The sequence below is a fragment of the Carettochelys insculpta genome, chromosome 2 (assembly GCF_033958435.1).
Source record: "Carettochelys insculpta isolate YL-2023 chromosome 2, ASM3395843v1, whole genome shotgun sequence".
In the NCBI taxonomy this organism is placed as follows: Eukaryota; Metazoa; Chordata; order Testudines; family Carettochelyidae; genus Carettochelys; species Carettochelys insculpta.
In genome coordinates this window covers 268,088,028-268,106,009 of record NC_134138.1, presented here as the reverse complement: position 1 = coordinate 268,106,009, position 17,982 = coordinate 268,088,028, and the positions used below count along the sequence as shown (strand labels likewise).

At 42.1% G+C, this 17,982-nt stretch overlaps 1 protein-coding gene across 14 annotated transcripts in view; it reads left to right on the top strand.

The window, feature by feature from the left end:
• The window catches only part of LOC142008137 (sodium channel protein type 5 subunit alpha-like), a 351,358-nt gene that overhangs the window by 72,585 nt on the left and 260,791 nt on the right, over positions 1-17,982 (top strand). For all 14 annotated transcript variants that reach the window (XM_074985128.1, XM_074985135.1, XM_074985134.1 and 11 more), the window contains 2 exons: positions 9,179-9,266; positions 13,415-13,543. In XM_074985128.1, coding sequence (XP_074841229.1) covers positions 9,179-9,266; positions 13,415-13,543 — 217 coding nt within the window. The remainder of the gene's footprint in view (positions 1-9,178; positions 9,267-13,414; positions 13,544-17,982) is intronic.

Below are 17,982 nucleotides of genomic sequence, written 5' to 3'. Positions count from 1 at the left end.
AAGTAATCCAATAGTTCTTAAACTATCAAATTTGGATACCTAAAGCTAAGTACCTGTTCTTCATCTGTGTTTAAGTCACCTAGGTAAAAATACAGCCAGATAGCGATGTTTGACTTCAGTTCAAGAGTTGCTGCTGCTCAGGACTTTGGAAAAATCAGGCTACTTTCCTTAAGGAGCCAAAATATGGATAAAGTTGCCTGACTTTGTGCATCCAAATTTGAAAGTGTTGGTGTCAGTTCCATAAGGCTGTGAACTATTTTATTTTGTGCCATCTGTTTCTAACCCCTGTGGTGTGCACCAGTAGGCTAATGAGTAGCTTAAATGCCTTTCTCTGTTCTATTGTGCATTTCTCTTTCTATATATTTCTATTGCTGTATCTCAATGAGTCAATCAGACAACTTTTAAAACTCTATCTGAGTATCACGGCCAGGGATCTTATACTGGACATCACCATAGCTTTTTGATTCTGAACGTAGAAAAGCATGTTTTGGAATGAATAATTATAGGAATCAGAGTAAGTGGCAGTTGCAGAACTATTGAACGGCTGCTTAACAACAGATGGTGCCATTGATATGAATAGTTCTGATCTTTTTCTAATTCCTAAAGCTAAGCCAGTCTGGGCCTGGTTAGTAGTTGGATGGTTAACCATGTGAGGATACCATGTGTTTTAGACTTGTTGCTTTGAATTTTTTTTGGTTTTGGTTTCTTAAAAGATATGAAGGAGATTGGACAGAGCTGTATTTAGAACTGGTATGTGCATTGAGAATTCTAGGATATTTAACAGTGATCTTGAGAGGTCATCCAGTCCAGCTTCTTGCATAAATGCATACCAAGCAAACCTAGATCATTCCTAACCACCATCTGTCTAAATTGTTCTGAAAAACTTCCAGTGATAGGGCTTACACAAACTCCTTTGGAAACCTTTTCCTGAGCTTCACTGCCATTATATTGGAAAGCTTCCTGCCTCCCCTCCCCCACTATCTAACCTAAATCTCCTTTGCTGAAGATTGAGCCCATTACTTCTTGTTGTACCATTAGTGGACATAAAGTGTTGATATCCAGCCTCTGTAGAGTATCCCTTAAGATATTTGAAGGCTTTCATCAGGTATCCCTTGGTGGTCTTTTCTCAAGATCAAACAATCCCAGATTTTTAACTTTTCTTCATAGGTCAAGTTTGCGAAATCTTTTATCATTTTTGTTACTTGTTTTTGGATTTGCTCCAGTTTGTACACATCTATCCTGAAGTGTGGTACCCAGTAAAAATACTTCAGCTGAGGCCTCCTCAGTGCCATGCAGAGTAGTGCAGTTACCTTGCATATCTTACATGTCATCATTCTGTTAATACAACCCAGCAGCTTTTTTCATAACTGCATTACACTGATGTCTTTAATTCAATGTGTGATTCACTAAAACCCCTGGATTATTTTTCACTGTGCTGCTGCCTAGTCAATTTTGCAGGTCTGCTTTTAATTTTTTTTCCTTTTTTAGTGCAAAGTGCTACAGTTCACCTTCACTGAATTTCATTGGTTGATTTCAGACCAGTTCTCCACCTTGTGAGTTTTTGTTTTGAATTCTAATCTTGTCCTTCTAAGTGCTTGCAACCCCTCCCAGGTTGATGTAATCTGCAAATTTTCAGTGTTAGCAATGTGAATAATTTAGAAGGCATTTTTATCTTACCTGTGCATTATTGTTTTTGTTTTTGTTTGTTTGTTTTTCTGGGGAATGGATATTTACTTGAAGTACCAGTCACTAATAAATCTAAGGGGCAAGTTCTCCATGAACATTTACTTAGCTTCTGTTCTGTGTACCTTCACGCAGGCTAATTTTAAGGGGCTGGAGCGGAATCCAGGATTTTTTCCGTGACTTTGGCTTTTTGGTATAAATGAAGGGTTGTATTCTACTTCCTATGTTAGTGACTCTCTGAGCTACACACACGGCTCCATGTGAGCAGGATCAGCTCTTAAGACCAAGCTTTTAAAAGAGTTCAACACCCAACAGCTTCCTTTTGGGTGCATGAATGAAGTGACAAATTTTCAAATACTCAGTGTCCATCTCCAAACTCAGTGGAAACTGCTAAATGCTGAGCACTTCTGAAATTTTTGCACTTCATTCTGTGGGGGGCTATATGCTGAACACAGGTGAAAATTTGGCCTACATTACACTCCTAATTTCATGCCCCTTGCTGATATCAAACACTATTTTCAGGCTTTTCTTCCCATGACTACCAGATGTTTCCATCCCCGCTTAAGTCATTATTTAATTGTCGCTAATACTGTTAAACTCTCATTAAACATATATTATTCTGTATAAACAGCCCAGAGATCTGTACTACATAATATTCTGCCAAAGCTAAATATTGCAACTGATGATCTGAGCGTCCCTATTTCCAGCACCTGACTGATGGAATTCCCCAAGCTTTACAATTCTAAATCTCTTAAGCCACCTTGGCAGTAGCTGTACATACCCAGCTCCACTGAAGGGGATGTAGCAGCTCCTAAAACATCTACATTCAGCTCCTGTCTCAGTGCTGGTAGAAAGCATGTTGAACTGCTGTTTCCTTTTGGCACTGCACACCAGTGTAGTTTTAGAGCTTTGTGTAGTGTCCATTGCCCAGCTGATTTGAGCTTTTTTTCTAAGCTAAGATTTTATCAGATATTTCTTTCATTTCTCTCTCTTACCTGCCTCCGAGAGTAAATCCTGAGACAAAGACAAATGTTTCTGGTTCATGGGTTAGGGTCTGTAATAGAGCTCTGATGCCTTTGAAGCACTCAGCTCCTCCACTCAGGTTGGAGGTTGAAGCTTTAGAATGCTTGAAACATCAGCATATGTCCTTGGCCCAGCCTGTATTAGGCGGAGGTCATTAAATCAAGCACAGCCTCAAAGCACTTGAAGCAGACATCGATCTCTAATACGCCAAGGCAATCCTCACTAAGAGCACTTACAGCATCACAAATCTCATGCTAAATGTCCAGTAAAGCTTCAGGAATGTAGATCAGCACAGAAGGTAGTGTAAAGTCATTCCATCTTTTTATGTGACATTTCAGGAATACCCTTTGACTCTAATTTCTGTGCGATTACTAGTCCTTTTTTATTTACATTGTTATAATACCAAGAGCTGCAACCATTGGGCAGGACTGCATTCTGCTAAGCACTATGCAAACACCAAACAAAAAGACATCCCTGTCCTAAGGAGCTAAGCACCAGACAAGCTACAAACACCTTGTCTGCCCTTGACTTTTGTCCTTCATTTTCCAGTTTTCTGGCTGCTCTTTATCTGATATCATTGGTGCTAATGGGCCAGATCCTGAGTTGCAAGCATAGTTTGATTTACTGTAATCTTAATGCAGCTCCTCTGTTCACATGCCTCATAAAATAGTCTGTTACACATACTTTTTTTTCCCATAGCTACCCTTATTCATTCTCAGTTATCAGCACTGCTCATGAGTCTTTATGAGTCCACTCCTGTTTCCACTTTCCTTTTTTCTACAGTCTCCCTGATTCTTCTGACTTTCTTTTGTCTGTCTTGTTCCAGCACTCCACTCTGGTGTCCTATTCTGCTCTTTAGGCCTTTCTATTATAATTGTTAATTCTGTGTGTCATGGTAGTGCTGAAGAGCCCTAGTCATGGACCAAGACCCTAATTTTCATATTGTACCTACCACAAAACAGAAAACATTTCTCAGATGACCTTTAAGTATGTGGTCTCTTAGCTGTATCTACATTTATAATACTTTTCTGCCATGTCTCTGTTCCATTTTAATTTTATGTTGGCATTTCTTGACTTCTCTGTGCTTCTGTATCTCAGCTTTTTCACCATCCTCTGTGGTTCAGGCTTAGATAAAATCTGTCCAAAGGTGCTCAGATTTTTGCTTCCAAGTGGGTGATTTGTTATTACAAGTAAAGTTTCATGCAAATCATTCCACTTTACCTTCATGTATACGAGGAATTAGAAAGAAATCTAACTAAGATTAGTTTAAGGGGCTGTTTACAAGGCCTAGTCTACTTATAACAAACCAAAGTACACGCTACTGATATTTTTGAATGTCATGGAGGGTGCCCAGTTTAGTGATCCCCAAACTTTTGATGATCACATCACCCCCTTATCCCACAGAGCTGAGCTAGGAGAGATGCTGTGGCTCCAGGAGAGGGTGGTGAACACAAGAGAGATCAGAGGGCCAAGGCAGGAACCGGGACTAACCCTGAGGATGGAGTGGGGTTTGAAGTGGAGCTGCAGTGGGCTGTGGTGGGGACTAGCAGCGAGGCCTGATGCCACTCTGCTCCTGGCCCCACCCTCACCCTCAGCCTGGACCCCAAGATCAGAGCAGCTTTTCAGAGGTCGGAAGAAGGAACCAAGAAGCAGAAGACTTCAATAGTGTCTAAGATGTGCAAAAGTAGTATTAGACCTTCGCCATTGTACCTTCTGGGCTTTCTCAGCTCATTCATGCAAGTGTACTCAAGATTCTTCTCTTTTCAGCTCTCAGTACATCTAAAACAGGGGCTGATGTCTTTAATGTAGAATGAGAATTCCTAGTTTTACTTGTTGTATCTTTCTTTAACAGATTGTAACCAGGGATTTTAGCATTGCAATCATCTCAGCAGGTTTCTATAATACCAGCTACATAACTCCTCTTACTCATTACTCCCAATCCTACTATTGGTACATAAACAACTGAAGACAGAGGTCTCAGTGCCTCTGGGGTTACAGTTAGTTCCCCTGACTTCTAATAAAGGCATTGCAGGAATGTTGTTTGATTCAGTTCTTACTGCTTTATAGGCCTACAGGGATATATATGACTCATTTCGGGGCTGAAACAGGGTGATTACAACTCTTTAAACTGAGATTTTCTTTACTTAGGCTTGAACTGAAGCTTTTGCTAGTTTGAAAAAAGCCTGAGAATAGCTCGCTGTCTATTTTCTCATAGATTTTTCATTGTGTCACAGAATCATAGAATCATACGGCTGGAAGGGGATTCGGGAGGTCATCTAGTCCACCCCCTGCTTCAAGCAGGATCAACCCCCACTAAGTCATCCCAGCCAGGACCTTGTCAGGCTGGGACTTAAAAACTTTGAGGGATGGAGAATCCACCACTTCTCTAGGCAACACGTTCCAATGCTTCACCACCCTCCTGGTGAAGTAGCTTTTCCTAATATCTAACCTACCTCTCTCTCTCTCTTCAACTTCAGACCATTACTCCTTGTTGTGCCATCTGACACCACTGAGACCAGTTTCTCACCCTCCTCTTTAGAGCTCCCCTTCAGTAAGTTGAAGGCTGCTATTAAATCACCCCTAAGTCTTCTCTTCTGTAAACTAAACAAGCCCAAATCCGTCAGGCTATCCTCAAAGGTCTTGTGCTCCAGCCCCTTAATCATTTTTGTTGCCCTCCGCTGGACCTGCTCGAGCAAATCCACATCCTTTTTATACTGGGGGGCCCAAAACTGGCCACAATATTCAAGATGTGGCCTCACCAGTGCCAAATAGAGGGGAATAACTACTTCTCTAGATCTGTAGCTGAAAAGTAATCCACAAACTTTTAGGTGAAGTGCACTCTTTTTGTACCTGAAAATAGTTAACAACCTAGTTTGGGTACCTCATAAGTAGACACAACTGTTACTCTCCATTCTAAGCCTGAACTAAGAAAGTGAGGCCAGCTCCCAAATATTCTCTTTCTGTTGCTTATCAAGAGGCATCGGCCTCTGTAGTGGAAAATGTGTTTGGGTGACTAGTCCCTCCGAGTTCAATTACTAGTTTCTAAGTTTGCACATGGGAATATGTGGAGCAGTCACTCTCTGTTTAATCTTGCTGTTGCGTATGTTGTGGATCAGAAAACATTCTGTGCTGTATTCAGCAGAGAGGGTAGTTCCACAAAAGGATGATTTTCATGTGGCTTAGATGCAAACATGTCAGAGAGAGCCTCAGAACTTATGTGAGATTGCTGTCCTGTAACATCCAAATGATCTCAGAACTACGATAAAAACTAAGAAACAGTCCAGTAGCACTTTAAAGACTAACAAAATAGGTTTATTAGGTGGTGAGCTTTCATGGAAAAGACCCACTTCAGGGGAATGGAAAACACGTGTACCTTTTCTGAACTGACAAAGGAAATTCTCATTTATATTCTCCTTTCTGTTTCTTGCACATATCCTAGGTTACTGACTAAGTGTCATGCCATTTTCCTAGGACATCTGTGCTTCCCACTTAAAGATAATATCAGTAAAATGTGAATCTTTATTAACAAATCAGAATCCCACGGCACTTGGCAATTTGCACATAATGCAGCATTTGTTTTAAAGGAAGTGATTTGGGAAACTCCTCTTACTGCAATGCGTCTACTAGGCTTTAGGATCCTTCCACCTTCAGGGCATGATTCAAAGCCCATTGGAGTGAATAATAAGAGGTTTTTGTAGGTAGCCCATCATGTCCAACAATGACGTCTTGAGCTTGCACAGGCTCATCGGTTGTGGACTTGCGTGTGGCTGAGGAGTCCAAGCTTTGAACGGCATGGGTGTTCACAGTGGGGGCAAAGGAAATGTCCTGGCTGTTTTGGTGTGGCTACTGTTGTTGCTTTCTTCCTCTCACAAGCATCAATGAGGCGTACTCATCGCTGCTCTTCAAAGTTGTCATATGCATGTCATACGAGAGCATGCCAGCCTATTCAGTCTTTTGCATGATGCTCTAGCTGATCTGGTTTTAAACCAGCATGAGCAATGTTGGTCTTCACGCAGCCTTTATATCTCTTGTGAGGCCTACCTTGATTCCTTTTGCCCTGGGAGAGTTCACCATAGAGGACTTGCTTAGGGATTTTCAACTCCTCCATTCATATGATGTTTCCTGTACAGTGAAGCTGGGCTTTCAGAATCATGGCTTCGATGCTCGTGGCTCCTGCTCTGTCCAGGACTACCAGGTTCATAACTCTGTTCTGCCATCGAATGTGTGGTATTGACCTCAGACTGCGTGTGTGGAAGCGCTCCAGCAGTTTTATATGTTTTCTGTACAAAGTCCAGGTTTCACAGCCATACAGGAGACTGGTCAGGACTACAGCCTTGGACACTTTCAGTTTAGCGGACTGTCAGATATTGTGCTGATTCAACACTCACTCTGTCAGATGTCCTAGTGCTCAGCTGGCCTGGCAGATTCTGGCTTTGATTTCTTTGTCAAGGGAGCCTTCGTTGGCTATCACATTGCCAAGGTACTTGAACTCCTCTACTGTTTTTAACTCTGTTCCTTCAATAAAGAGTGAAGCAGGGAGAGCAGCAGATCCTGGAGCAGGTTGAAACAGTACCTTGGTCTTTCCGAGGCTGGTGGTCAAAACAAAGAGGCGAGTGGCATCAGCCAACTTTTTGATGATGTTGTGTGCCATAATTGCACAGTCGTCAGCAAAAAGGGCTTCAAGGATGAGCCTCTCAAGTGTCTTGGTTTTAGCATTCAGATTATGAGGGTCAAAAAGTGACCCATCAAGTCTCTATTTTATGTAGACTCCAGGGTCCAGGTCCCTAACTGCGTGGCTGAGGATGCACGTGAAAAAGAGGTTGAACAACAGTGGGGCAAGCACACACCCTTGCTTCACACCATTGGATATCTCAAATGGATCTGAAGACTCACAATTTGAAAGAACAAAGCCAGTCATGTCATTGTGGAACAGGCATATGAGGTTAACAAATCTTCTCAGGAAGCCAAGTTTTGACACGATAATCCACAGGGCTTCTCTGTTGATGGTGTCAAACGCCTTCGTCAGGTCTATAAAGACAGTGTACAGATCCATGTTCTGCTCTGTGCACTTTTCCTGGACCTGACGAACAGCAAAGATCATGTCAACGGTGCTGCTGCCTGGACGAAAACCACACTGTGCTTCTGGTAGGTTCTCCTCTGAGATGCTGGTGATCAGACGGTTGAGGATGACTCAAGCCAAGGTCTTCCTAGCAGTACAAAGAAGGGAGATGTCCCAGTAATTTCCACAGTCAGCTTTGTTGCCCTTGTTCTTGAAGAGTGAGATGATTGTGGCATCCTTAAAGTTTTTGGGCATGTCTTCTTCCCAGATGCTGATCAGGATGTTGTGAAAGGCTTGAAGTGACACTGGTCCTGCCACTTTGAAAATTTCAGGAGATACCATCTATCCCAGGGGCTTTGCCAGAGCTGGTCTGGCTGATTGCCTTTTTGACCTCATCCTGTGCAGGGGGCAGGTCAAGACTGTCTATTGTGGGTTTCTGAGGGATCTTGGTCTAGGGCCACAGGGTCGACCATGGAGTGTCTGTTAAAAATGTTGCTGAAGTGCTCTCTCCACCTATTGTGATGCTGTTCTTCTCCTGCAGAAGGGTCATGCCACCTGCAGACAGGAGAGGTGTAGTGCTTGGCTTTGAAGGTCCATATACAGCTTTGATAGCACTGAAGAACATCTTAGATTTCTTGGTGTCAGCGTAGTATTGGACTTCATCAGCTTTACTCTCCCACCACTCATCTTGCATTTTGCGAAGTGCCATTTGCGCCTGGCTCTGAAGGTGTTTGGAACGATTACGTTTGGAGATTGAGGACTGATAGTTTTGCTGTAGCAGAAATGACAAGAGGTGAAGTAGAGCTTACCCCATTCCCAAGAATGCTCAGATAACCCAATGCTAAGAGAGCAGGAAGGCAGCAGCTTTGAGGGAGAGCTTCAAGAAACTGAAGATGTGTACATGATTTTCAGACGGTTTTCCTACAGTCTCACCCTGTATATTATTATCTACTGATAGTTTCTTCGTTTCAGGGTACAACATGAAGTACTGAGGCAGAACGAGCAGATGAGTGGTTTCCCTTTTATAGTTTAAAATGCCTAACTGTTCCTCTCATACTGAGGTTCACACCTAAGAATGCTGCCACAAAATCCAAGCCTTCTCATGATTATATGTTTTCAATATTATATTCACTGAATGCTTCACAGCCACTGCATCCATGTTACTGTAAAAATAAAAAAGATGCATAAAAGATGTCGGTAATGGAAAAAGCAGGTGGAGCCCACAGATTTTACTGTGATTAGGGGTTCAGGTGTTCATTCATATATAATTACATACAGCTTCTATATGTTGATGTTTAAGCATGCTACAAAATGTGAATGAGCCATCAGCTCAAATATGCAGTGCTTGAAAAAACTAGGGACCTTGTATGAAGTCTTTTTACAGTCACATTTTTCCTTAACTCATGTTCACATTGTTCAGTATGTTTATTATGTGCACTATTTTAACCAATTGTGGGTTCATGACACAAAGGGAAGGTCCTCCATGGAATAAATATGTTGAGTAAGTATCTCTGCTGATCGGTATATACTTTATCTTTAGCTCTTCTGTATTCTCCGTTTTTGTTGTCTCCTCATTTTGTTTGATGTTCTCTGATTTCTTTTCATTAATATTGACTTTCTGTGCAATATTTGTCCTGATAAAATGTTTTGCCAGGTGTTTCTTGCCTCTGAAAACTCCCTTAGAAAGTAAGTTAACAATTTTCAGTCTACCAAACTCATACTTTTTGCTAAATGCACCTGCTATGCTACGTCTGAATGGAATCATGGTATGATTGAGCTCCATTTGAAACTGGCCTGCCTTCCTGAGTTTTCATGTAGGGGATTCAGAAGCTGCATACAGTAGAATATATTTCTGGACTTATAGTTTAATGGTTTCAGAAAATATTTATAAAACATACTTGGTTCCAATCTAAAGACATAATCCAAATCCTGTTGATATCAGGCAGTCTTCAGCTGATATCAGTGGACTTTGGATGAGAAAGCCTATGGTACGAACAAATAATTTCTAGCTCTTTTATGAGCAACCACCAAAACTTTGGAATTCTCTGTGGGGTTGTTTCTATTTCTCAGCTGATCAAACTCAGAAAACCCTCAGAGATTTAACTGACAGTTTTCATATTTTTTTATGCTTGCTTCAAAGTGAAGTTGGATAAGTTGGCCTTTCCATGAGTGGTTTCAAAGTGTTCCTTATGAAAATAGATACCAGATGCATAAACTAATCAACATATAGTTCATTAAGCAATGCCTCTGGCTCACTGAACCAATCAGAACAGACTTTTTATTTTTGTCTGAAATATGGTAAACACAACCACCTGTTGTTCACTAGTCTGCTTTGCTGGTCTCCTCAGGGCCCTAGGGAGAGACAGCAAAGTGCCTTTCTCTTCTTTATGGCTTCTAACATCATGGAAGGCGCATCTTCTAGAAAAAGAACTGCTTCCAGAAATTACTAACTTTAAGTCAGCTCTGAACCTAACAACTGATTTGATCATCATAACATCCTAATATCAGGATGCATCATGTATTTCAGTATGAGTATACTACCCTACAGCCATGTCTGTGGCTTTCTTCCAGACCCCTTTTCCCCAGTGTTGTCTTTTTTCCTATTGGAAATTGTTACAAAGTACAGTAACCATCACGTATTTGACTGAGATATGGACATCTCATAGATGCATCATGAGTCAGTCTACAGGTCTGTACTTTGGAATTTGAATATTTTAAAGGGAAAAATGAATGTGCTAGACCATTTCTTTCAGTGAGTGGAATGTCACTAATGGCTCCAATGCACCAAATCAGCTGTGCAACAAATGAGGATCAGAACAGAAGTTTTCATTGATCATGCAGCATGGAATGAACCCTTCCCTTTTCTTTTAATAAAAAGTACCTCTCAGTCTTTTCTCCTCAAATTCAAAACACAAAACCAAAGGCATCTCATTTTGAAGAACAGAATAGTCCAGGGAACTTTAACTCAATAATTATTTATAACATTAGACCAATAATACATTTTGAGAAGCAAAACTAAATTTCCTTTGCCTTGTTGCTGCAGTGAGGATGCAGAACCCTATAACAAATAAGAGAGCAGTGCTCTGCACATTTGTTGTAAAGTACCACTTAAAAAGAAGTGGAATAAATGCTTAAATCCATTTCTTTTTTTCAAAATGTAACTTGGCCCCCAAAAAATAGTGAGTATCGTGGCTTTGGTTGTTATGGAAACCCTTCAATTGCTGATGGACCTCCTCCACATCCATTCAGAATTAGATGGCTGTGAAATCAATTAAACCATCTGATGTGATGAACAAGCGAAAGGTCTTTATCATCTTAACAAGTGTACCCACAGCAAAGTTATTAATTGTTTTGCGCACATTATCAGATTTATTGATGAAAACACCTGCTTAAAGAGCCCCTGTCAGTTGTGTGGCCTGTGTTTTGGTTATCAGACACAGCACCAAATCTAGAAGCTGTGAAGATCTTAGTAGAGGACATGTTGCTTCAGTGAGAGCTCTGAAGAGGTTCCTCTCTCAACATTGCAGGCAGGCTCACAGACATAGCTCATACCATTAGAGGGCAAGAGTACTGGACCAACTTCTATGGTGAGGGTACTGAAAGCCATTGACTTAAAATAGGAATCACTTTAAGCCCAGGGGTGTGGCAGCACCCCAATTCCAGCACTTCTGTTAGAGGCTGTCTAAAACACTCATGTAATGTTTGACTGATTCCCACTGACTAGTGTGGAGGCAGGACGGGGCCATGGATTCGTCAGTGATTAGCATCAACAGGGGCCCTGAGAGAGACTTTACCTCTGCCCAGCTGCAGAATGAAATGCTCCAGGACCAGGAAACTTGGCATCCTGCATCCCTCTTTGTGCACGGATGAAACTGCTGGGCACAATCGAGCCCTCATTTGCTACACCACCTATTCTTGCAAAACATCGAAGCAGACTGTGGCAGTTGTATGTTCACACCACTTATATGACAACAAAAAGTCCTGTGGCATCTTCTAGACTAACAAATATGTTGGAGCATAAGCTTTCGTGGGCAAAGACACGCTTCATCAAATCATGACTCCTGATTTCAGTGGATTTGGGATCAGGAGCTATGGGCCTATGGACGAGGTGGTACTATAGTTACCAGGCACATATTCAATGTACAAAGACTAGAAACTGACATGACAAAGAGTCAGTAATCCGCGGGATAATAATTGGACACAAACTGCTATTTCCAGTGAAGAGACCAATGTGATAGCTTATGAATTGTGAGGCTTTTTTTGTGCGTGCTATTTTTTTAATGGGGGCAGACCTATGAAAATCAGAATTCTGCCTGATTATCAAATACATCTCCACTTCATCAGTTGAGTTAAAAATAAAAATAAGAGGCAAACGGGGGCACGTGATGGAAAGGGCTGTTGATGGGGTTGTGGTAGAGATTATTACATGAGGCATGTGTGTGTTAGAGAGATGCCCAAAGTTAACACCCACATATGGAAAAAATGAGGCAGTTCAGTCTTGGTTGGTTTGGTCATGTAAACTAACGGACAGTCTTGATAACTATGTGGGAAAAACAGTCCAACGGGTCAATACTGAAACAGGTTCAGGATCCCATAGTGTTCAGGCTCTGCATAACAAAGAGATGGCTCCTGCCCTAAAGTGCTTACTAGTTTTCTACCGATGTTATAAAAGATCCATTTCTTTTTGAATTACTAGATTATATATATATAAAATTTCAGTTTTTTATTAGAAATGGTCCTTGGGGGAAATCTCCCAGACCTGACTAATTGTAGTTCTGGTTTGTAAAATCCTAGTTCCACTGATGTCCGTGGCCAGGATTTCACCTATGAACTCTACGGGGTGAAATGGGATGTAGCTCTGCTCCATGGCTACTGTCTGTCCCAAATGTGCTCAGTTTTGTTCCACATACATTTATTGCAAAGTATAACTCTTGCAGTATTTGTACCATTTTGTCATTCACAGTGAAGAAGCCCCTGGCAATGCACAATTTACTGTAGTAAATAAAACACACAGTGCTGCCCCCTTTGTGAAAATTCAAGCAGTGCATATTTTCAATTAGGGCAGTATGCTACTATTTAACATTCATGATGGCTGTTATTTTACCACTGACAGTGAAATCCAGGAACTTTGCTGCTGGAAATCTATTTTTTTTAATGCATAAGGAGAAACTGAGCTGTTTTTTTAACCTACTGAACTTTGTTATGGCCTGGGTAGAAAGAGATGAGAGGTATGGCTAGAATCTTTCACTTCAGTATGAGAAATAACAAGGAATGCTGCATAACCCATATCTTTTCCATTCACTATCGCAGGCGTGCTTCAGAGTCCAGTAACATAATATTTCAAGATTGTTTTCATGCCTGATTCAGTGACTGCAAATTCATTCAGCTATGCTGCAATGGAGCCTGCATTCATTATAAGGCTGTCTCATAACGCTTCCCCATTTCTCATATGTTCACTGGGTCCGCACATGAAGCCTTTCACGAAGGGCCTGGTGCCAGAGCCATTACTCATATGAGTAATCCGATTGTAATGAATACGAATTTCTCATCTGAGTGGGACTGGGCCCAGAGTGATTACACCAAGTGTGCCTCAACTCCATCTCATTAACTACTAATTGTCTTGATTTTCTTGGACACTTTACTCCCCAGGTACACTTTCACTGGCATTTACACTTTTGAGTCATTGATAAAAATATTGGCAAGAGGATTTTGTATGACAGAGTTCACCTTCCTTCGAGATCCATGGAACTGGCTGGATTTCAGCGTCATTGTTATGGCGTAAGTAGCACTCCATTGTTCTATTTCAAGAGTGTGACATGCAGTGTAACTACTTTTCACCTCCTCTTCCTAGAAAATATTGTTCACTGATGGAGTAATGCAATACTTCATCTACAGCAAATCACTATGGAATTGTTCCTGAGTGGTTCTAGCACTAGGAGCTGAAATTAGGAGCTAGGATTTCTAGGTTCCAGTACAGGTTTGGGTAGGTTGTGGGCAAGCTGTTTCACCATTCTGTGCCTCAGTGTATCTGTCTGTAAAATGACTATAATAATGCCTGTCTACTTAAGTGGTTCTATGAGACTTCATTAATGTTGTAGCTACTGTAAGATGCTTCAATAGGAAGGGTTGTGAAGATGCAAGTGATAAAATACGTAATATATTTGTTAAGTGATAACTGCATTGCAAAACAATTGAAATGCTGTCTGCCTTTTAATACTTCCATCCCTGATACAGGCCACAAAGTTAGCTCTCATATTTCAATTGTGTCTGTATCCCTCTTTTAGACAGAAAATAGCAACTAGTAGATCTAACAGGGACTGTTAATAATAAATAACACATTTTAATTAGTAGTTACATAAAATAAAATGAAAATCCTGTGGGAAAAAAAATCTCACCCCAGCCCCAATAAACACCAGAAACCAACAATGTAGTAAAACAGTTAAAAAGGAAACAAGAAGTTATGAACCATTCCCTGAAAGATGCCCCCAAACCACTTTGGCATATAGTCTGTAGAAGTGCTCAGGAATCTCTGGCCCACAATGGACATGGTACTGAGAGGAGGTTAGAACATGACAAATATTCAGACTTGGCACAAATCTTGGGTCACCAAAAGAATATTGAGTTGACAACCCTTTTCCCCACTGTAACTTAACCAATACTCTTTTCTGGGGGGAGCAGAACCACATGTACACATGTGCGTGTATATTTCTAAAGTTAAACAGACTCATGTTGCATATACTGTGAACAAGATTCTTTTACTATTTACCACCCATGTTTGAGTGCCCTTTACATGTCAGCATATTTTGGGTTCTGGCAATGTGAAAGAGCTAGTGAGTCAAAGGATCTGTCCAGCCAAGAATCTCTCTGGTCTGACGGAAGTTCTCAGTTACTCATGACTGAGCCCACCTCACAGTCCAGCCCTAATGTAGGCAATGTGCATGGTCAGAATGCAGTGAATTCCTCTGATCCCCAGTTGGAACAGGGACCCTTGAGACTGGCGATCATGCAGGTCATCTCAGACAAAACCAACCAACCAACTCCTAGATCCCCCACACTGTATTTGTCAATGCACAATATGTTGTCTTCATTTTGACAATACCTTATTTTCTTTCTTCCTCTGTTTCCCCATCCTCCCTCCTCTCTTAATATCTTATTTTATTTTCATCTCTTTTCTGCTGTGATTTGGTTTTCTCTCATCTCATTTTCATTCTCCCTGCCCCCTTTCTCCTCCTCTGTTTAAAGTCTCTGTAGGCAGTTCCCACTGATGGCAGGGTGGCCTGGTGGCTAGGCCCCTTGCAGTTCTTAGTGGCCCAAGGTCTAGGTCTTCAGCCACCCTAGAGGCTGTAGTATTAGTGTGGGTGTGGTCCCGAGAGTTTATTTTCCCCTCCAATGGTGGTGGGTTCTCTGGAATTGTCTCCCCCTTTGCGTGGGGAAGGGTTCAGAGGCTCCGTCCTCTGGAGGCTGATCTGATGGCAGCTCTGGCTCAGGCCCTGCATGTGGCAGAGCCAGCTCCTTCCTCTTGGCTGGTCAGCCCTGAACTGGGCTACCTTCTTTCCTTTTATGCTGCCTCCAGGCCTGACCCTGGCGGCAGATGAACGAGGGCAGGGCTAATTGGGCGAACAGGCTCTGTTTAACCCCTTCCCTGCCCGGCCTTCCTCTCACTCCTTACCTTCCAGCAGAATGCAAGCTCTGATAACACTGATATTTGAGCTAATCTCTTGACCCATCATACCTGAGTTGAACCAATTAGGTAAAATGTGTCCATTCATCCCTGGTCCAAATGCAAATATGGAGCACTGAAGTTAGTAGCAAATTTCTAATGGGGGCAGGTTTGAGACCTAACTTTCTATTAATGTTGCTCAAAAGATCACTATTTAGAGGTGTAAAATGATTATTATTTTCTTTAAAAATTACTTCCATTGACATCAGTGGTCTTTGACTTAAGCCTAGTGTTAAGATGCCTAGATTCTGACTCTGTAATCCTCAGGAAGTGGTGTAGCCCTCCTGTTCACTCACCCAGTGGGTGGATATACAACATTGGGAAAGCCTTGTGACTTTTTACCCAACTTTGGAGGACTAGACCTAAGGCTCCTTTGTGTGCTCTGTGTCGTGTGTCAGTGTATGTGCACATCACTCCAGACCCACTCAGACAATCCACCTGGAACAAACTTTAATCTGTCTAGAACACAGAACAGGATTACAGTTCAGTAGCCTCCTTTCCGCTCGCAACCTACGTGCTCCCAGCTCAGCCAGTGTTGAGATCCTGCAAGAGCAGAGGGCACATCTTGACAAGAACCCAGAAGTTCTCCCAACATGCCACAGTTTGTAGTCTACAACTTGTAGTTCCCAGAGCTGCTCCTGAAACACTGGAACTTGGGCTACCCTGGATTTAGCTGAAAGCAGCATTCTGGACATGCCTGTGATAAGGAAGAGGTCCTTTGGGGGAGTCAGCCTCATCTGAGTTGCCCTTTGGCATCAGTTCAAGTTAAAAGTGTTCCTCCTGAAGTGCTGTGTGTGATCCTTCTGCATTGCATTTAAAAGGCAAATGGAACAATGCACACAGGAGGAATGGTACAGTTCTGCCATCACCCCTACTGGCATGGAACAGCAGCAAAGTAGCAGAAACAGGGTAGTGGAGTTCATCGCCTGTGAGGTGATGTATGGGGCAAGGAGCTCATACAAGGAGTCTCCAACTCTGGCATGTCGTGGAGCCATGTTATTCAGCAGCTCTTTCTACACTAGCAGGCAAAGGTCTCTAGGGGTGGGTGAAGCAGGAGAATAGCATGGTGACAAGGGTGGACCTGCTGTGATGCAGAGACTGTAAAATGTCTGAGCATCTATGGCGCTACTGCTTCTCAGCTGAGTTGGTGGGTGGTGTCGTATTCCATTCTCCCGCTAGTAGGGCCAGGTGAAATTCACTCCTGTGCAGAGAGGGCAAACACAAAACTTGTGGGTCACTTATTTTACCTGGGTCTTAAACCGTTCACGGGCCTTTTGCCAACTCTGCTGCACTAGTATGAATTTCACCCACTGTGTGAAGAAAGCAGGATGTGGGTCACAGCACTTTCCCTCTTTGTGGTACTGTGTGTGTGTGTTTTAGTTCTTGCAGTGGTACAAAAATGATTTGGGTCTCATTCTCCTGCCAGCAGGTTCATAACACCTCCACTGAAGACTGCATTGTGCTCCAGAATATCTTCTCTAGCAAGCGTAGAGAAGCCACATTTCTTGTGCACTGTGCATGCAGCCCTTGGGTTTCCTGGGAAATTTTTTGATGGGGCAGAAACAAAGTGCAGGAGAGGACCGTTCTGGGCTGCAGTTATGGAGTACTACAAAGTTGTGTTACGTCATTTCTGCATACAGTGCCTGCTCATAATGAAGAGCTATCCTGAAACCTGTCTGCATGTCAGCAGAGGTTACACCCTGTGGCAAGAGAATAGGGGCCCAGCATTTTGCATCTAGGCTGCATGCCAAATTCCTGAACAAGTCATCTTTAATCACATGAAATGCCTTAAAATAGAGGGTCCGTGCAGTGGAGAACAAACACAGATGAAACAAAATGATTTCAATAATCAGCTGCTTCAGAGTCAGTCTCCACTCCTGTAGGTGCCAGTTCTAAGCCATTCTGTTTTAACGTATTTTACTCCAATGTGTTGTTGACAGAACTGAGGGGTTCAGTTATTGGGTAGGGCTGGAATGGAATAGAAACAATCCTATTCTCCTCCAGCAGCAAACAAGTCTTCAGGCTCTCAAGTAGCAGTGAGAGAGTTAAAATTGATTGCAAGATGATCTGAATGTTATGAATCCCATTTCCCAGGTATGTAACCAGCCAACAGTGAGAGGCATTGAATAATGGGCTCTATTCTGACATGATTTGTACTTTACATAAGTGCAATTTGCAAATCATTAAAATCAGAATTATATCTCAGTGAGCTAGGCAACCTTGGTTGCTTACAGTTGGTATAATACAACTGGTAGTTTGACCTATGCATTTGGAAGCACGAGCAGTAAATAGTGTGCGAGGCTTCATAATGGGATGGAGAATACAGAAATATGTCAGGTTGTATTCCAGACGAGCTCATGGATGTAAAGCTCTGATGTGCCCATCCAGTACGTATAATGGTGGCCTGAATTAACTGAACAAATATCGGGAGATGGTCCTGTTGCTAGCAGGTGTTAGTGTATAAATCTCTTAGTTTCTTTTAGAGTTATTGGGTCAT